At 40.6% G+C, this 14,658-nt stretch overlaps 1 protein-coding gene across 3 annotated transcripts in view; it reads right to left on the minus strand.

Moving 5' to 3' along the window:
• Positions 1-14,658, minus strand: part of BMPER (BMP binding endothelial regulator) — a 242,062-nt gene that overhangs the window by 72,053 nt on the left and 155,351 nt on the right. For all 3 annotated transcript variants that reach the window (XM_059728689.1, XM_019483425.2, XM_014602611.3), the window contains one exon: positions 12,030-12,366. In XM_059728689.1, coding sequence (XP_059584672.1) covers positions 12,030-12,366 — 337 coding nt within the window. The remainder of the gene's footprint in view (positions 1-12,029; positions 12,367-14,658) is intronic.

Genomic DNA, 14,658 nt, shown 5'->3' on the forward strand with positions numbered 1-14,658 from the left:
TACTCCTAAGCAAACCTTTTTCACCCCCTCACAAACTGTCCTCTTGGTTTGCCACAACAGACCACCTGCAATGACTATGAAAATCTGGTTGCCTTACCGGAAGCATACATGTACTAATAAGAATAACAGGAGTACTAGGTCAAACTTATTTTTCAAATAATGCCCATAAACACAACTTGTTTGTCTGCTCACATTTCCTTAGGTCATCTTTGCCATGTGTCTAATTTAAGGAGAATATGCTGCAGGTGGCTTTAAATAGGGGCTGAAATATAGTAGCTTTGTAGTTATGTGTATTAAGGGAAATGTAATTAAAATGTCATGCATCAAGATGTAAACTGAGCATCTCAAGGGCTCGAAAGGGATTTTCTTTCCTATGTATGACACAGCACAGTTGGTCAGCTACATCATGGCATTATGCACAGGTTTCATCTTCCTAGCAACAGACTCTGTTCTCTGCCAGAGGCAGAATTTGACCTTGATCAGCTGGTGTTTGGGATAGCAAATCATATGGTTATTATATAGAGATTTATAGATGGTTCCCATCCCTTCAGCATCTCTGGACCTTACTTACAAATCCATGTTACTTTAGACCTAAAACATAAAAATTAAACTAATATATATATGTATATACATACATATACACACACACACATATATATATATCCCCTACTACAGAAGTGTCCCAGAAGTATATCTAAATGAGACCAGAAGTGTGGGGATTATAGCAGCAACAGTTAAAATTCTACAGTGTTTAAAGGAGACTTGGGATGATTTTCCTGTCTCTGATGATGTGGACACTATTTTCCAAATCGTCCCTGTCAGAAATGACACTAATCCTTGCAGCTGTTTAGGAACAGCAAATTACTTTGGACTTGGGAAAAGATCAAATTGTACTATATAGCGCTGGGGGTGGGGGGGTGGGGTGGGGTGGGGAGAGGGGCGGTTAACATTTTCAAAAGGGAGGCCATCTCCAAGTCCTCCTACAAGGTGCTCCCAACACCTGTTGTCCTTTTGGTTATAGAAATCAGACTCTGTGGTATCCTAGTAAAACATCAAGAAGATTTTTTCACAGTCATTAAAATGTTCACATCGATATTTCTAGTAAGTCAACCTTATATGAAGTTTGTTTGGCTTTTCTTTTTCCCATTTTTTCAGCAATTATTGGGACCACTTATGCTTAACATGAACTACATGCTAAGGATACTGTTACATCAAGGCCTAATAAAGAAAATTTGAGTAAGGGAATTCCTTGCTAAAGCAGCAATGCTCAGATTCAATATAAATGTCCCTCACCTGAGCCTTGGAGTATTCCAGAGGAAGGATGGTCCAAAAGTGCAAGTCTTCCATTATAAAACCCTCATCCTCCTGAACCAAACATTTTGCCTCAAATCATGAGAACAAACAAGACACAGACTGTAGCATACTTTATGGGATACATGATAAACAGGGAGGCTATGTGTCAGTGTTTTTTCTAGATTTTGCTTCAGTAAATTGTAGAAAGCTAGACGTGGACTTGCAAAGGTACGAGTTAGTGTTAGTGAAGCCTAGACAGGCCAGGAATTATCCTAAGACAAAGTTCTGGCCCCGGCTAAAGTGAATTGCCAAATTTCCATTGACTTCAGTGCACCAGGATTTTACCTACACACTCCAAATTGATTATAGATGAAAAAAAGTATCTGAGCTGCTGTCCACCGCTATCAAAAAGCAATCCAAGAACATCAGTTAACACTATGATGACTCCAAAACTGCAGATCATATTGGCAAACAGATTGGTCCCAATTTATTCCATTAGATGTTCCCTCCTGCTTATCAGGATCAATTTCATCATATTCAATTGACCTCACATATCCAGCCTCACATCTGCCAGACACTGGAAGAGTAGAGAGACAGCATTTTGTTATGAAACACCTGACTCAAATTTCACAGTCAGGTAATAAACCAAAAGCAAGTGAAGTTTTATTGGATATGATTTTTTTTGTAATAAATACATATATAGGTATATGTGTACGGGTTACAAATAACCATTGAAAAGACAGAAAGCCTCAGAATACTGTTGCTACGTATTAGAAAACAACTCACTTAATGCAGGTGCAGCTATCATTCTCAAAATGTAATTAGGGTAAGCAAAGGCAAAAGCATTCCAGACGTGCCATCCTTTGAAACAAGGGGAACATATCAAGGTTTAAATCACAGAACAGTGTGTTGATTCATCTGGTTTTCCTATAAAATCTTTTCCTTAAAAAAATCATTAACTTTCCATATAGGGAAGCACAAAGTGGGTCATCGGGGAAGCATGCATTTCTCAGACTGGAAGAAATCTATGGACAGTCCCAGGTGAATGGTGTCTGTCCAACACCACAGTCTTGTCAGATTTTGAAGCTGTCCTTCTTAGCCCCCTCCCCGCTTCCCAACTCCCAATACCTCAGCAGGAAAGAAGACATCTGTGAATCTTCTGGCATCACTTCAATGCTTTACAGCTGTAATAACCACTGATACAAAGCAAAGAATGTTTTGTAGCCTGAGATTCCTGAGGTACTTTTCTAAACAGACACAAGTGTGGGGCTTAGTACAGTGAATAATACCCCATAGGGGAAGGGTATGGGGGAAAAGATGAAGGGGAAACTGTGATCTGTGGATAACTGAGCTCAACTCAGATTCAGATTTATCTTTCCCTGGCCGCTCAACCTATTTGTCCACGTCTAAACTTCTAATCCTTAAATCTAAACAGTATTTCTGGCAGGTTGTACTCCTTCTTGGCTATGTCAAATCAGATGAAAAATACTTCAAGGAGGAGGCTTAGAATAGAGATGATCTATGGGTTTTATATACATGTACTCTGGTGCTCTGCAGTACTCTTCACCAGCAGTACCTAGATGAGCACATTTGATACTTGCTCTTGAAATTCACTGAATGTATCTGATACCACAAAGTTTGTTTTTTTCTCTCGCTCATGGTTAGGATGGTCTAAGCACTGTGTGTCACAATGCCTTTTGCCCATAGGCAAATAACTCAACTGGTGTTGTGCAAGATGCTCTGTCATGTCAGTAGTTGGCATTTAGAAGGGGTTTTGAGAATGATCCCAATTCATATTCAATTACAAATGAGAGAAGATGGCCAGCCAGGCTGGATGATCCTCCAGAAGAAATTTATTCTGAAGCACCACGTCGAAGAGTTATAAACACCAGCTCTTCAAATGCCTACACATTCTGGTTTATACTCTGGCACTTTTCACCAAGATGGATCCACAAAGAATCACCCCAAATAAGTAGAGCAAATCAAAACAGATTTTTTTCTGTAAAGAAAGCCTTAATTATGAAGCACTTAATGCAAGCAGGTAATTTCAAGGGGAGGTAAAGGTCAGAAACCCTAAATAGAGTTGGCTGAAAAACAGTTTCCATTTTTCAAAAAATGTTGTTTTTCTCATATTTGGTTTCAGTTCCATTTGCACTGAAATGTCCTCTGTGCCAGAAGCTCCCCAGGCTCTGCAGCTGCTAGGCAAAAATGACATTTTTGTTATTCTTCTCAGTTTCATCAAGCTGCTGCAGGGTGGGTCCCAGAGTCTGGGACTGACGGACTGTTCTCACTCTGGAACGCCACACTTCCAGGTTCTCTGCCATGAGGTAGACTCACCTGGCTTCTTTCAAAGCCCTGCTTTGGATTTAGCAAAATTTTGTTGATTCTAAGGTGTTTTCTTCAGTACATTTTCCAACCAGCTTTAATCCTGAGACAAGGATAAGCATTGATTGTGCATAAAGAAGAAGAGTAGACTCGTGATCTTGGAAGCATTCCCTGCCACATGATAGTATCAGATAATCTCACACTTTGCTCATCTACCTTAGATAGCTACTGTTCAGAGACAGAATTTAAGAATATTATGGAAAATATTGGGCAGGCTGTTAAGTACAAATACTACTCATTCAGCAATCAGTTTCCAGCATGATACAGATATTCCAGCTCCACTTCTGAAAATATCTTTTCAATCTGCCTTTTTTAGTAACCATTCTTCCACCTAGATTTCCCTTTGTACAATCTCACTAGATTAGCATAGTGATCAGTGGCAACATGTAGGGGGTGCATGTGCACTCCCTGAGAGTGCCAGTGCACCCCCTGACATGACGCAATTCCTGCTCGGGCGACATGCGGGAGGGGGGCAGGCGGGAGCGCCGGTGCCCCTCCTGTAAGCACTGGCCGGGCAGTGGGAGCGCTGTGGCCACTTCCAGGAGCAATCTGCAGGGGGGCACTCCCCCCCAGTCGGGGAGATCGGCTGTGGGGGGACACCCTCCCAGTCGCTGACTGGTCACTGGGGGGCCAATGCCCCCCCTGATTAAGGCAGCACCATGATAGTGATAACCATATAGGTTTCACATTTAGCAGCTACTGAACTTCATAGTCAGCATTGGGTATAGAACTCAGGACCTTCATCACCAAAATTACAGTTCTCTACAATTCTGTATTGTCTTCTCAAGAAAATACTTCATTTAGTAATGCTAGTGAGAAGGCTTATGTGTTCTTTGGGAACTAGAAACTGGAAAACCCAGCTAACCTTATAAAATGAAAATTGTGCCTGTGCAATAGCAGAATTTTTATGTCATAATTCTAAACAACAGCATTTTCTCTATAGTTTTATGGGAATTATTAAAATAACAGAAAGTCTGTAATGTTAAATACATGGTATCATTTAACTGAAATACTAGCTAATTTGCAGAGTTAATACTGAATATTGTCAGCAAAGCCAGGATGAATATTTCATCCATTGGCTGGGGCTAAGATATTTGCAGCTCCTGAATATAATTGCTTAAGCAATTAAATCAGACAAGGTCAATTACTGGGTTATCAATCAATTTTTTTCTATTTTATCCTAAACTAGATACGATTAAAATAGCGATTCAAGGTAAAATAACTATAGGTCATGTGACAATTACACAAGAGAAAATAATAGGCAATTAATTTGAATGTTGTGGCCTAATTCAAAATATAAAGTTAGGGTTTTTTTAGCATAACTGGACAGCTAGTTGTACAGCTTGCACAACCTGAAGCTAGGGGTTTTACTGCACAGTAGGATTCATAACACCTTCCTGCATTTGTGTTACATGTTAGCATAGACACTGATTACTGCATACTGTTTAACTAGTTACTTGTGAATATAACCACTGTGTACGTCTACAGTAATTACAAACACCAGAAGACTGAATGCTTTTCTGCAAACACAATCTACATAAACATTTCTAAAAATCTGGGCCTATGTCACATAATTCTCTTTTGGCTCTGCACATAAGGTGTTACCCAGGATACTAGCAAATATACTCTTAAATATCCAGCAGTAATTTAAAATGTTTTTCGTAACTCAGACTTTACCATTACCTTCTGAAAAATTGATGTTGTTTGCTCACTTAAATAAATCTTTCTCCTACATGTTCAGAAGGCTTAAACTCAGGATTATTTTACAGTCTTACTCATGAGTACTGAAAAACTACCATGGCCTCAAAAGAATAAAACGTAAAGCAAGCAAACAAAAAAAATTCCCCTTCACAATTAAGAGCCCATAAATCATTTGTCTTTTTACAGAACAAAATTTTACAAGAATTTTAGAAAACAAGATAGACAAAAAATTAGATTGTAGTCTGAACCTTTCTAAAGTTCTAATATTTATTTCTGATATAGCACTTTTTATTTTTTAGAATCCATTTTCCAAAAAACCCCCCCAAACAACATTATTTATCTGTAAGCTGGATACATAACTGATTGGATCATCAAATTAAACATGTAGTCATCAATGGCTCAGTGTCTAGTTGGGAAGAGGTATTAAGTGGGGTTCTCCAAGGGTCTTTCCTGGGTCCAGTATAGTCTAGTATCTTTATTAATGTTTTGGACAATGGGATCAAGTGCACAATTAGCAAATTTGTGGACAACACCAAGCTGGGTGGAGTTATAGATACTCTGGAGGGCAGGGCAAGGATCCAGAATGACCAGGACAGACTGGAGAAATGATCTGCAATAAATCAGATGAGATTCCACAAAGACAAATGCAAAGTGCTACACTTGGGATGGAATAATTGCATGCATATCTACAGACTGGGGATGAGTGGCCAGGTTACAGTACTGCAGAGAAGGACCTGGGGGTTACAGTAGACCAGAAGCTAAATATAAGCCAATACTGTACTCTTGTTGCAAAAAATGCCAAACAGCATACTGAGTTGTATTAACAGGTGTGTCACTTACAAATCAAGCTATGTTTCTGTGGGTGCGTCTACATGTGTGCTGGACCACACAGTTGTTACTGCACAGTCATTTAGTACTTGCTTACTAGCGTGGACTGGCACAGTAACACCAGTTACTGCTAAGCAATGACTAAATAACTGTGTAGTAACTGGCGTTACTGTGCCAGTCCACGCAAGTCTGCATGGTTTTTTTCACATGCTACTGCACAGTAGCATCAGCATTACGGTTTGTGCCTGCTAGCACTACATCACAGTAGCAATAAGCTATGGCAATGTAGCTCATCACTACTGTGATGTAGCATCTTGTGTAGATGCATCCTGTGTCCAGTCTTGAGTCCCACACTTCAAGAAGGATGTGGACAGTTTGGAATGAATCCAACACAAAGCAACAAAAGTGATTAGAAGCCTAGGAGGCAAGACTTATGAGGAAAAGCTGGAACAACTAGGGTTATTTAGTGTATAGAGAAGAGAAGACTGAGAGGAAATTTGATAACAGTCTTCAAATACTTGAGGGGAAGTTACAGAGAAGAAAGAGATGGGCTTATTTTCATAAATGTAGGAGACAGAAATAGGAGCAACTGCTTCAGGCTTCAGCAGGGAAAATTCAGGTTAGATTTTAGGAGGAGCTTTCTGATTATGATGGTGGTCAAGCATTGGAAAAGACTACCTAGAAAAGTGTGGAAGCTCCATCCCTGGCGATTTTCAAGACCAGGTTAGATAGACACTTGGTTGGGATGGTTTTTAGTCAGAGATGATCATGCTTTGAGCAGTGGGCTGGACTAGATGACCTTGTAAGCTCCCTTTCAGCCCTACTTTCCTCTGATCCTGTTATCTCAGCCTCCTAATAAGGTAGGAACTGAGACAAAGGTGCTTGGTGATTTCCCATATATCACCAAATACATATCAAGATAAGCAGGAGAACTAAGGAGTTACTAGTTCTCCATCCCACACTCTTACAACTAGATCTTGGCTTTCAATAAAGTATTAACTGTGCCTATTTAATCCAATAACTAAGACAATCTTGCTCTACATTTTTGGACAGTTAACAAAAGGATAAATTACAGCTTTAAAAAGAGAGAATTGTAAACTGAACTTAAAACACCTTCATAGAAATCTCTCATCAGCAGCACAATGTCAGACAAGCATTTGTGACACTATGTTCACTGCCTTTTATAGTATATGGAGAAAAACGCCCTAATTTGTAATGTTCCTGCTGAGTTTATTTTTAAGAATTCTTATTAAGAGTAGGCCACTTGAAGATCAATGTACTGAAAATGAGATAGTGTTGATAATGCAGGAGAGAAAGACTAAGGCAGGTTAGCATTCATGATTTCACTAATGTAAATAGAAAAATGGTGGAACCATATAGAGGAAAGAAGGTAGTGGATGCAAGTTCATGCTTTCAAGCAATTCAATTAAAATGTAGATGGACAGATGGGAATGAATGTGAAAATACTTGATACTTTATTTTTTTTTTTTTTACTTCAGAGACTATAATATTCCAATATGTGGCTTAGTTTATCCTTTTAAACGATGCAATTGGAAAAAACCTGAATAAAACCTAAAGTAAAATTTTACAAGTAGATGTTAGGGATAGAATCATGTGGGTGCTGCTGTTAAACAGTTTCTCTGAATATTTGTGCAAATTGTAAATCAAAACTGTTTTTACAAACTTTATAACTTGGTTCTGAATGTGCTGTGCCAACAATATTTTGAATACATATTGTTCACAAAAATGGAAGTCTCATAAAATACTCATTTTTAATGTATATTTGGGTGAAGTTTTGTGTTGAAAAGGCTTATGTGGCCATCCAGAAATGCAAGACAGGTAATCATTACTTGGTTGCAAAAAATTTGCTAATATGGAAAATAATAGGTTTACCAAATATAATATTCTCTGCAAATTTTGAACTTGGTTCTGAAAATGAAGAGTCTCTACTCAATTTCTCTTCTTAAGATTCACTTAAATTTTGGGATTGATTCCCATAACTCTAGTTGAGCATCCTAAAGCCTGTGAACATGGTAATTTTGGGTGGCTCCTGGAGCTCTTAACTCCTGGATTGTCCGCACATTAGCACCTTGAAGTGGTTTTATGCGCTCAGGATACAGCTCAAAGTTATGCCACTCCAGGGCAGGATTATTTCTGATCCGTACTACCCAGTTTTTGTTCCATTGAGGTGTGGCAACTCCATACACTTGTACCACCCAAGCTGAAGTCCTCCAAATTGGCTTAAGTTATCAGAAACTGGTTTAAACCTGTAACAGAACATAAGTTCAGTGCACATAAACCAGTTTCAAATGGCTGAAACTGGCTTAAGATAAACCTGGCTGACTGTAGCATCAGATTTAATTGATTTGGGTCAAACTGGTTTATGGAACTTGCGTCCCAGACCCCTTTCTGGTTTAAATTAAATCACAGTCCCCCAGAATTCCAGCATGCTTTTCAGCCCTGGGCTGGGCTGTGCTGTCTGCTCCAGAGAGCAGGGCTGGCCCTGCCCCTCTCCTCCCTAGCTGGAGATCTGGCTAGCTGGGGAGGAGGAGGAGACTGCAGGCACAATAGCATCTGTATGGCTTCTCCCTGCCCCCCTCCCTTCCTCCTTGTTGCTCTCCCACAGCTTGGACCCCAACAGCACAGACCCCAAATGGCATCTTGTCATAGTCACGCCACCCCAAAGCTAGCTGATGCTGAGAGTGTCTATGTGTGTGCATCTCCAATTTCACTAGAACAAAGGCAGACAGAACAGTGTCCACTTGGGGCTTTTGGAGCTAATCATCAGGTCAACTGGTAATGTCCCTCTGTTCTTCCTTACAAATACCTTGGAAAAAGCTGTTTCAGAAGAAGTTGAACTAATGAGAGAGATGTGTTCTAATAAGCTCCCTTCTGGCTTCTGACTTGCTTCAAAGGCCACAATCTGACAGTGTTCAAGAGGTGACAGAGAGAGGTGTGAGAAATAGATTTTATAGATTTCATAGACATTAGGGCTGGAAGGGACCTCGGAAGATCGAGTCTAGCCCCCTGCCCAGGGGCAGGAAGTCAGCTGGGGTCATAGGATCCCAGCAAGAAAAGCATCCAGACTTCTCTTGAAGGCATTCAAAGTAGGTGTTTGAACCACCTCCAATAGCAGGCTATTCCAGACCTTGGGGGCTTGGACAGTAAAGAAGTTCTTCCTTATATCCAGCCTGAAACGGTCTTGCAGGAGTTTATAACCGTTCAACCTTGTTATCCCTGGGGACGCTCTGGTGAACAAACATTCCCCCAGATCCTGGTGAACACTCTTTATAAACTTATAGGTGGCCATCAGATCACCCCTGAGCCTGCGCTTTTCCAGGCTGAAGAGTCCCATAGCTCTCAGCCTGTCATCGTAAGGTCTGTTTTCCTGACCTCTGATCGTGCGCATGGCTCTTTGCTGAATTCTCTCAAGCTTCTCCACATCCTTTTTGAATTGTGGAGCCCAAAATTGGATGCAGTACTCCAGCTGCGGCCTCACCAAGGCCGAGTACAAATGACCTGGTTTGCAATGCATGGGACCTTTGAGTGCCACCAGTTTGCTGCAGACAGTATGAAGGAACAGGGAGAGGGAGATTGAAAAGTTCAGTATCATCAACAAATGCATGCACTCCACACAAGCAGTCCTCCCTCCCCCACACCCCTCTTTGCCTCAGAGTGCTAGGTGGGAGCTGGGGTCTGGCAACACTCCCACTCCTTGCAAGGGCTCCCACTCTAGGCATACCCCAGCTGGGGAATGTACAGACCAGGGCTGGGGTTTAAACCCCTCCCTAATCAGAGTGTCCTGCCGGGGCCTGGCCACACCCCACCCCCTACAGCTCAACACTGTTGAACAGAAGGGAAAGCTCACTGTAGCACCCCTCCCTCTCCCCAGATTCTATCTTGAGCCACTGCAGGCATGTGCCTTCATTTCCTGAACCAAAAGTGAATGTCGGTCCACTTGCAAACCTGTTCAATCTCTGCAGGTTAGATAAGCCTGCAACGATTAAATCAATTCAGGCTCTGGCTTTTTGAATGTCTGTCTCTAGCCCTGGTGGCAAGTCACAGCTCCAGCTCCTAGTCCTGCCTCTACTCACCAGCCATTTAGTAGCAAGTCACAGCTGTGAAAGTGGGAAATAGTCAGAGAAGGTTTCTAGACTAAGGGTGTGACTGCTCCAAACTCCAAGCTAGCACTAAAACTGATCAACACTTGTGTGACTCACAACATAATGTGTAACAAGGCCCTGACAGGGAAATTAATCCATTAGAATTTGATGTTTATTCCAAGTTTGAGTGTCTTCAAGTGTCTCTTTTCCTAAAACATGAGTCAAATACTTGCTTTATTACTTTGTGTTTCCAGACCTGATGCAATACAATATTGAAGAAAGACTCCCCCCCGACCCACGGTAATTTTGTATGTATGGATGGATGCAGAGGGCTTTTCTGCCTGCCCTTGCCAACCTATAAATTACTTACTTTGATGATGTAAGGGAGTACCTTGAACTAAATTAAATATAAGTCCCTTTTTAAAAAAAGGGGAGCAAAAATTGCAAAATGAAAGAGGAAAATATAGCATTTGATTTATTATAGCTTATCTCTCTCTGTGCCTTTTTCAATTTTTCCTTTTTCCACTTACCTGCACGTGGTAGAAATGAGGTTGGAATACTGTTGAGATGCATTCAGCAAGTCCACGTGTGCATTTGCATCTCTAATGCCCTCTGTTGAACACCACATCACTGGAAAATGAAATCTTAAAAGCTGTATGCAGAGTGTCCTTCACTCTTTGCAGGTTCCTACTGTAGGTAGATACTGTAATAGAACGAGCACTCTGACAGCTGTAGCTTAAAGATCAAGGTGTGCTACCTTTCTAGCATGTCTTGGTGCACAATCATATTCTGCTAGAGTGGGTAAAAGTCTTCCCTTCTCATGACAGAAGAAAAGGAAAGGCAATTCAAAAGGGAAATGCAGTCATTTTTAAAAAGTCATTACACGTGATCCCCATATTTCAGCAGATGTGCTCAAGTGCAAAGAGCAGCGAGCATAGATTTAGTTCCATTCACCATCACACAATTATGACCAAGTTTGCTTTTATCTTTTATGTCAGGCAATCAAAAGAAAATAGGATTATACTTACTGGGAGAGGGGCAAATAAAATCATGATAATTAAAGAGCAGAAAATCTAACTGTGGTTTAGTCTGGAGGCATATTAATGAAAAAAAGGCTTAAATAAATTACTCAAACAAGATCTCTGGGTTCTCTTCCTTCTCTTTGTGCCTTGGATGGAAGAGGAAGGCACCACTGATTGTGTTAACTGTATCCTTTTAAGCTCCAAAATGCAGAGTTCATAACCTAGGAAACTGCCATACAACTGCATAAACAAAATCAATTAAAAAAAAACTGGGGGAAAAAAGAGACACTGTGGATAAAATCTTGTGTCACAGTCAATGTGAGCTTCACAACTGAGTCTTGTATACAGTGACATGTTCTGTGGCCTTTTTTAGCTTCCTCCTTTGGAATTCAAAGATAATTTTTTCATCTGACAATTATGATGTTACTTTTTTTCCCTAATAATAGCTATTCTATTTCTCACAGCTTTCCCATTTCCAGTTAAACATCCTGACTCAGGCAAGTTCTTTAGCAGATGCCTAACTCTCAATATACATGTTAAGTTCTACTGAAGTCAATCAAACTCAACTCAAAGTGTGTTCTTAGTACTGGCTCTCTGTCTTTCCTAAACTGAAAATGAGTACAGGATTGCATCCTTATATTTCCACTCAGCAGCTCTCTATTATCTCCCTCCTGGTTCATTAGTGGACTGCACTTACCGGTAGAAGTTAGTACAATCCACTGTTGAGTGACAATTCTGAAACTCCCAGGCTTTGAGTTTCTGGCATTCCCGGTGGGCTCTGAGTTTTACCCTCACACTTCCTTGGCACAGTTCAGGTGCAGGTTTCCTCTGTGGGCGACTGCAAAACTCATTTGACTCGATGCGCCAGGACTCAGCAAAATCATCCACCTCAAACTTAAAATTGCCATCACCTCCAATCAGGTCATCTCTCTTGTGTCCATTGTAGTTGCCACATAAACCACAGAGTTTGCCCTTCAAATGAGGTGCTGCCATGACTTCAACAAAACTGTCCCCATCCCAGGAGATTTCTAAACCTGATACAGAAAGGAAGAAGACAAAAAAAAACTTTGTCATAATTAAGCACAGTTTATGTTTACAAAACAGTGTGCCTGAGGAACTAAATGAAACCTTTGCTTTCATCCCCTAGTATTGCTGGATTTAGGTCTTTTGCATAGAACTGTTCAGAAAGTGCAATATTTCTCAGATCTAGGGTGACCATATGTTCCAGTCTGGCCAGGATAAATTTCAAGACTGATTTTGTAGGCTGGGACAGATTTCATAGGCTGTCCCAGTGTCCTGGCTAGTTGGTGAAAATGGAGATAAAAGTCCCAGATAGTGCCACCCCACCCACATTGCCCAGCCTGGCTCCACCTAAGCAGTGGCTGGAGGCAGGGGTCAGGCTGGGCTGGGCACCGCTCCTGCTGGGAGTGAGGATCAGCCAGAGAGGATGAGGGATAGTGTCTTGGATTTCCTTAAAAATAATATGGTCACCCTATTCAAATCAGAGTAAATTACAATATATTGTAAGAATCTGGGGGCTACAGACAGGAGGGTTTCTTTTAATCCAAAGTTGGAGATAAGACAGAAGCATTCTGGGTGAAATCCTGGCCTTACTGCAGTCAATAGCAAAATCGCCTGGAACTTCAATGCAGTCAGAATTTTACAGAGTACAGGCAGCAACAGTATACAATTTTGCCTACACCACAGCACACCAACAATGAGTTATGGAGCTACCACTTGTTCTGAAAGCTCATTTATTCCTTGTTCTTTATGCTGATATGGACAGTCAATAAGTCTTTTAGTTGTGGATACCTAGAGATCAGGTTCTACTCCAGCTGTTGGACATCTAAATGGACTTTAGTGCTGGAGTGCAATTCTATTCCACCCTGTTCAAGTCCATAAATATCCATTACTGGTTCTACTTTTGTAACACACCACCACCTTGTTCTTCAGACTGAGTCACAGAAAAGTAGAAGAACTCACCCACCTTTTGTATTAACTGTTTTTCAAGGACATAAGCAAGGTGGAATAGGATTGTATTTATGTCCTTAGTCTGAGACTAGTAAACTTACTTTACATAAATCAATAAAGACAGATTCAAATGGGTAGTCATGTTCAGAGAAAATAGTCATGTTCAGAGCACACCACCTGGAAGAGGATTCAAAATGGTTAATTTAAAGGAGGTTCAGATCCCTGTAGTTCATTACAACTTTCACCCATTAAATTCCCATAAATTAGCAAAACATTTGAAAGCAAGAGGAGGCTGGGTTTGAGATGCAGAAGCTTGGATTGAGATATTGATGAAGTCCCTTCCAGCCCTACTTGCCTATGATCCTATGCATTGTTCCATTCTGTTTGACAACTCTCTCTTAAAACTAAGATTTTGTACCTTCAGAATGTAAAGTTTTAAATTGTTTTCTATGGGAAGTAAAAATATAGATGATAAAAGAACAACCTTTTGATATTGTTTTGGAATAAAAGAACATTGGCAATTACTGAGGTTCAAGTCCTATCAGAAATTGTTATTCTTTACCTTCATTCCTATTGTCAGTGCCATCTGAAAATAATACTTTAGCTTAGGAAGTGCTTTCCATTGGAATATCACAAAACATGTGACCAACAGTTATATATCCTCCCGACTTCCCTGTATCATTACCTGCATTCTACTAGAAACAAGACCCATAAAATTTGTGCCTTGGTCAGATTCACACAGGACGCCTGTGGCACAGCCAGGAACAGAACAGGATTTCTTTACACCCTCTCCTTTCAGGCTTCATGGGCATTTATACACATACCTTTTCATGCTGCGATGCACCGGAGATCCAAATTGCATTTCTGCTCCAAATGCAAGCTGACGTGCCCGGAGCTGCATCACTTGTATTTGTATAAACAGTGCATCAGCGCTGGGTAAATGGCAGTGGGTGTGCTTTTGAACTAAAACACCTTCAATATGTTTTTGTTCAAAAGCATACCATTTTCTCAGCGCTGACACACATTTTGCCATTTATACAAATGCATGCAACGCAGCGCTAGGCACTTTCAAAAGCTCCCGGCGCTGCATCACACACATCTAAAAATGTCCCATATGATCAATATCCCTTGCATATTCATATATGTAACTTAACATACCAATCACTCCATTCAAATCTGAAATGGTTCCTTTAGCAATAAGCCTCACTGACTCATATTACATTTTCAATTTCCATAGCTACTCAAACAGAATGTGCCTCAGAAGTAACTGTAATCAGAACAATGGCTGCAAAAGGGTTTTTTTGTCACTGGTACAGATTGTCTTTTCCACGCTATGTTTGAGACATAGTTTGAGA

This window comes from Alligator mississippiensis, chromosome 5, assembly GCF_030867095.1.
Source record: "Alligator mississippiensis isolate rAllMis1 chromosome 5, rAllMis1, whole genome shotgun sequence".
NCBI lineage: Eukaryota > Metazoa > Chordata > Crocodylia > Alligatoridae > Alligator > Alligator mississippiensis.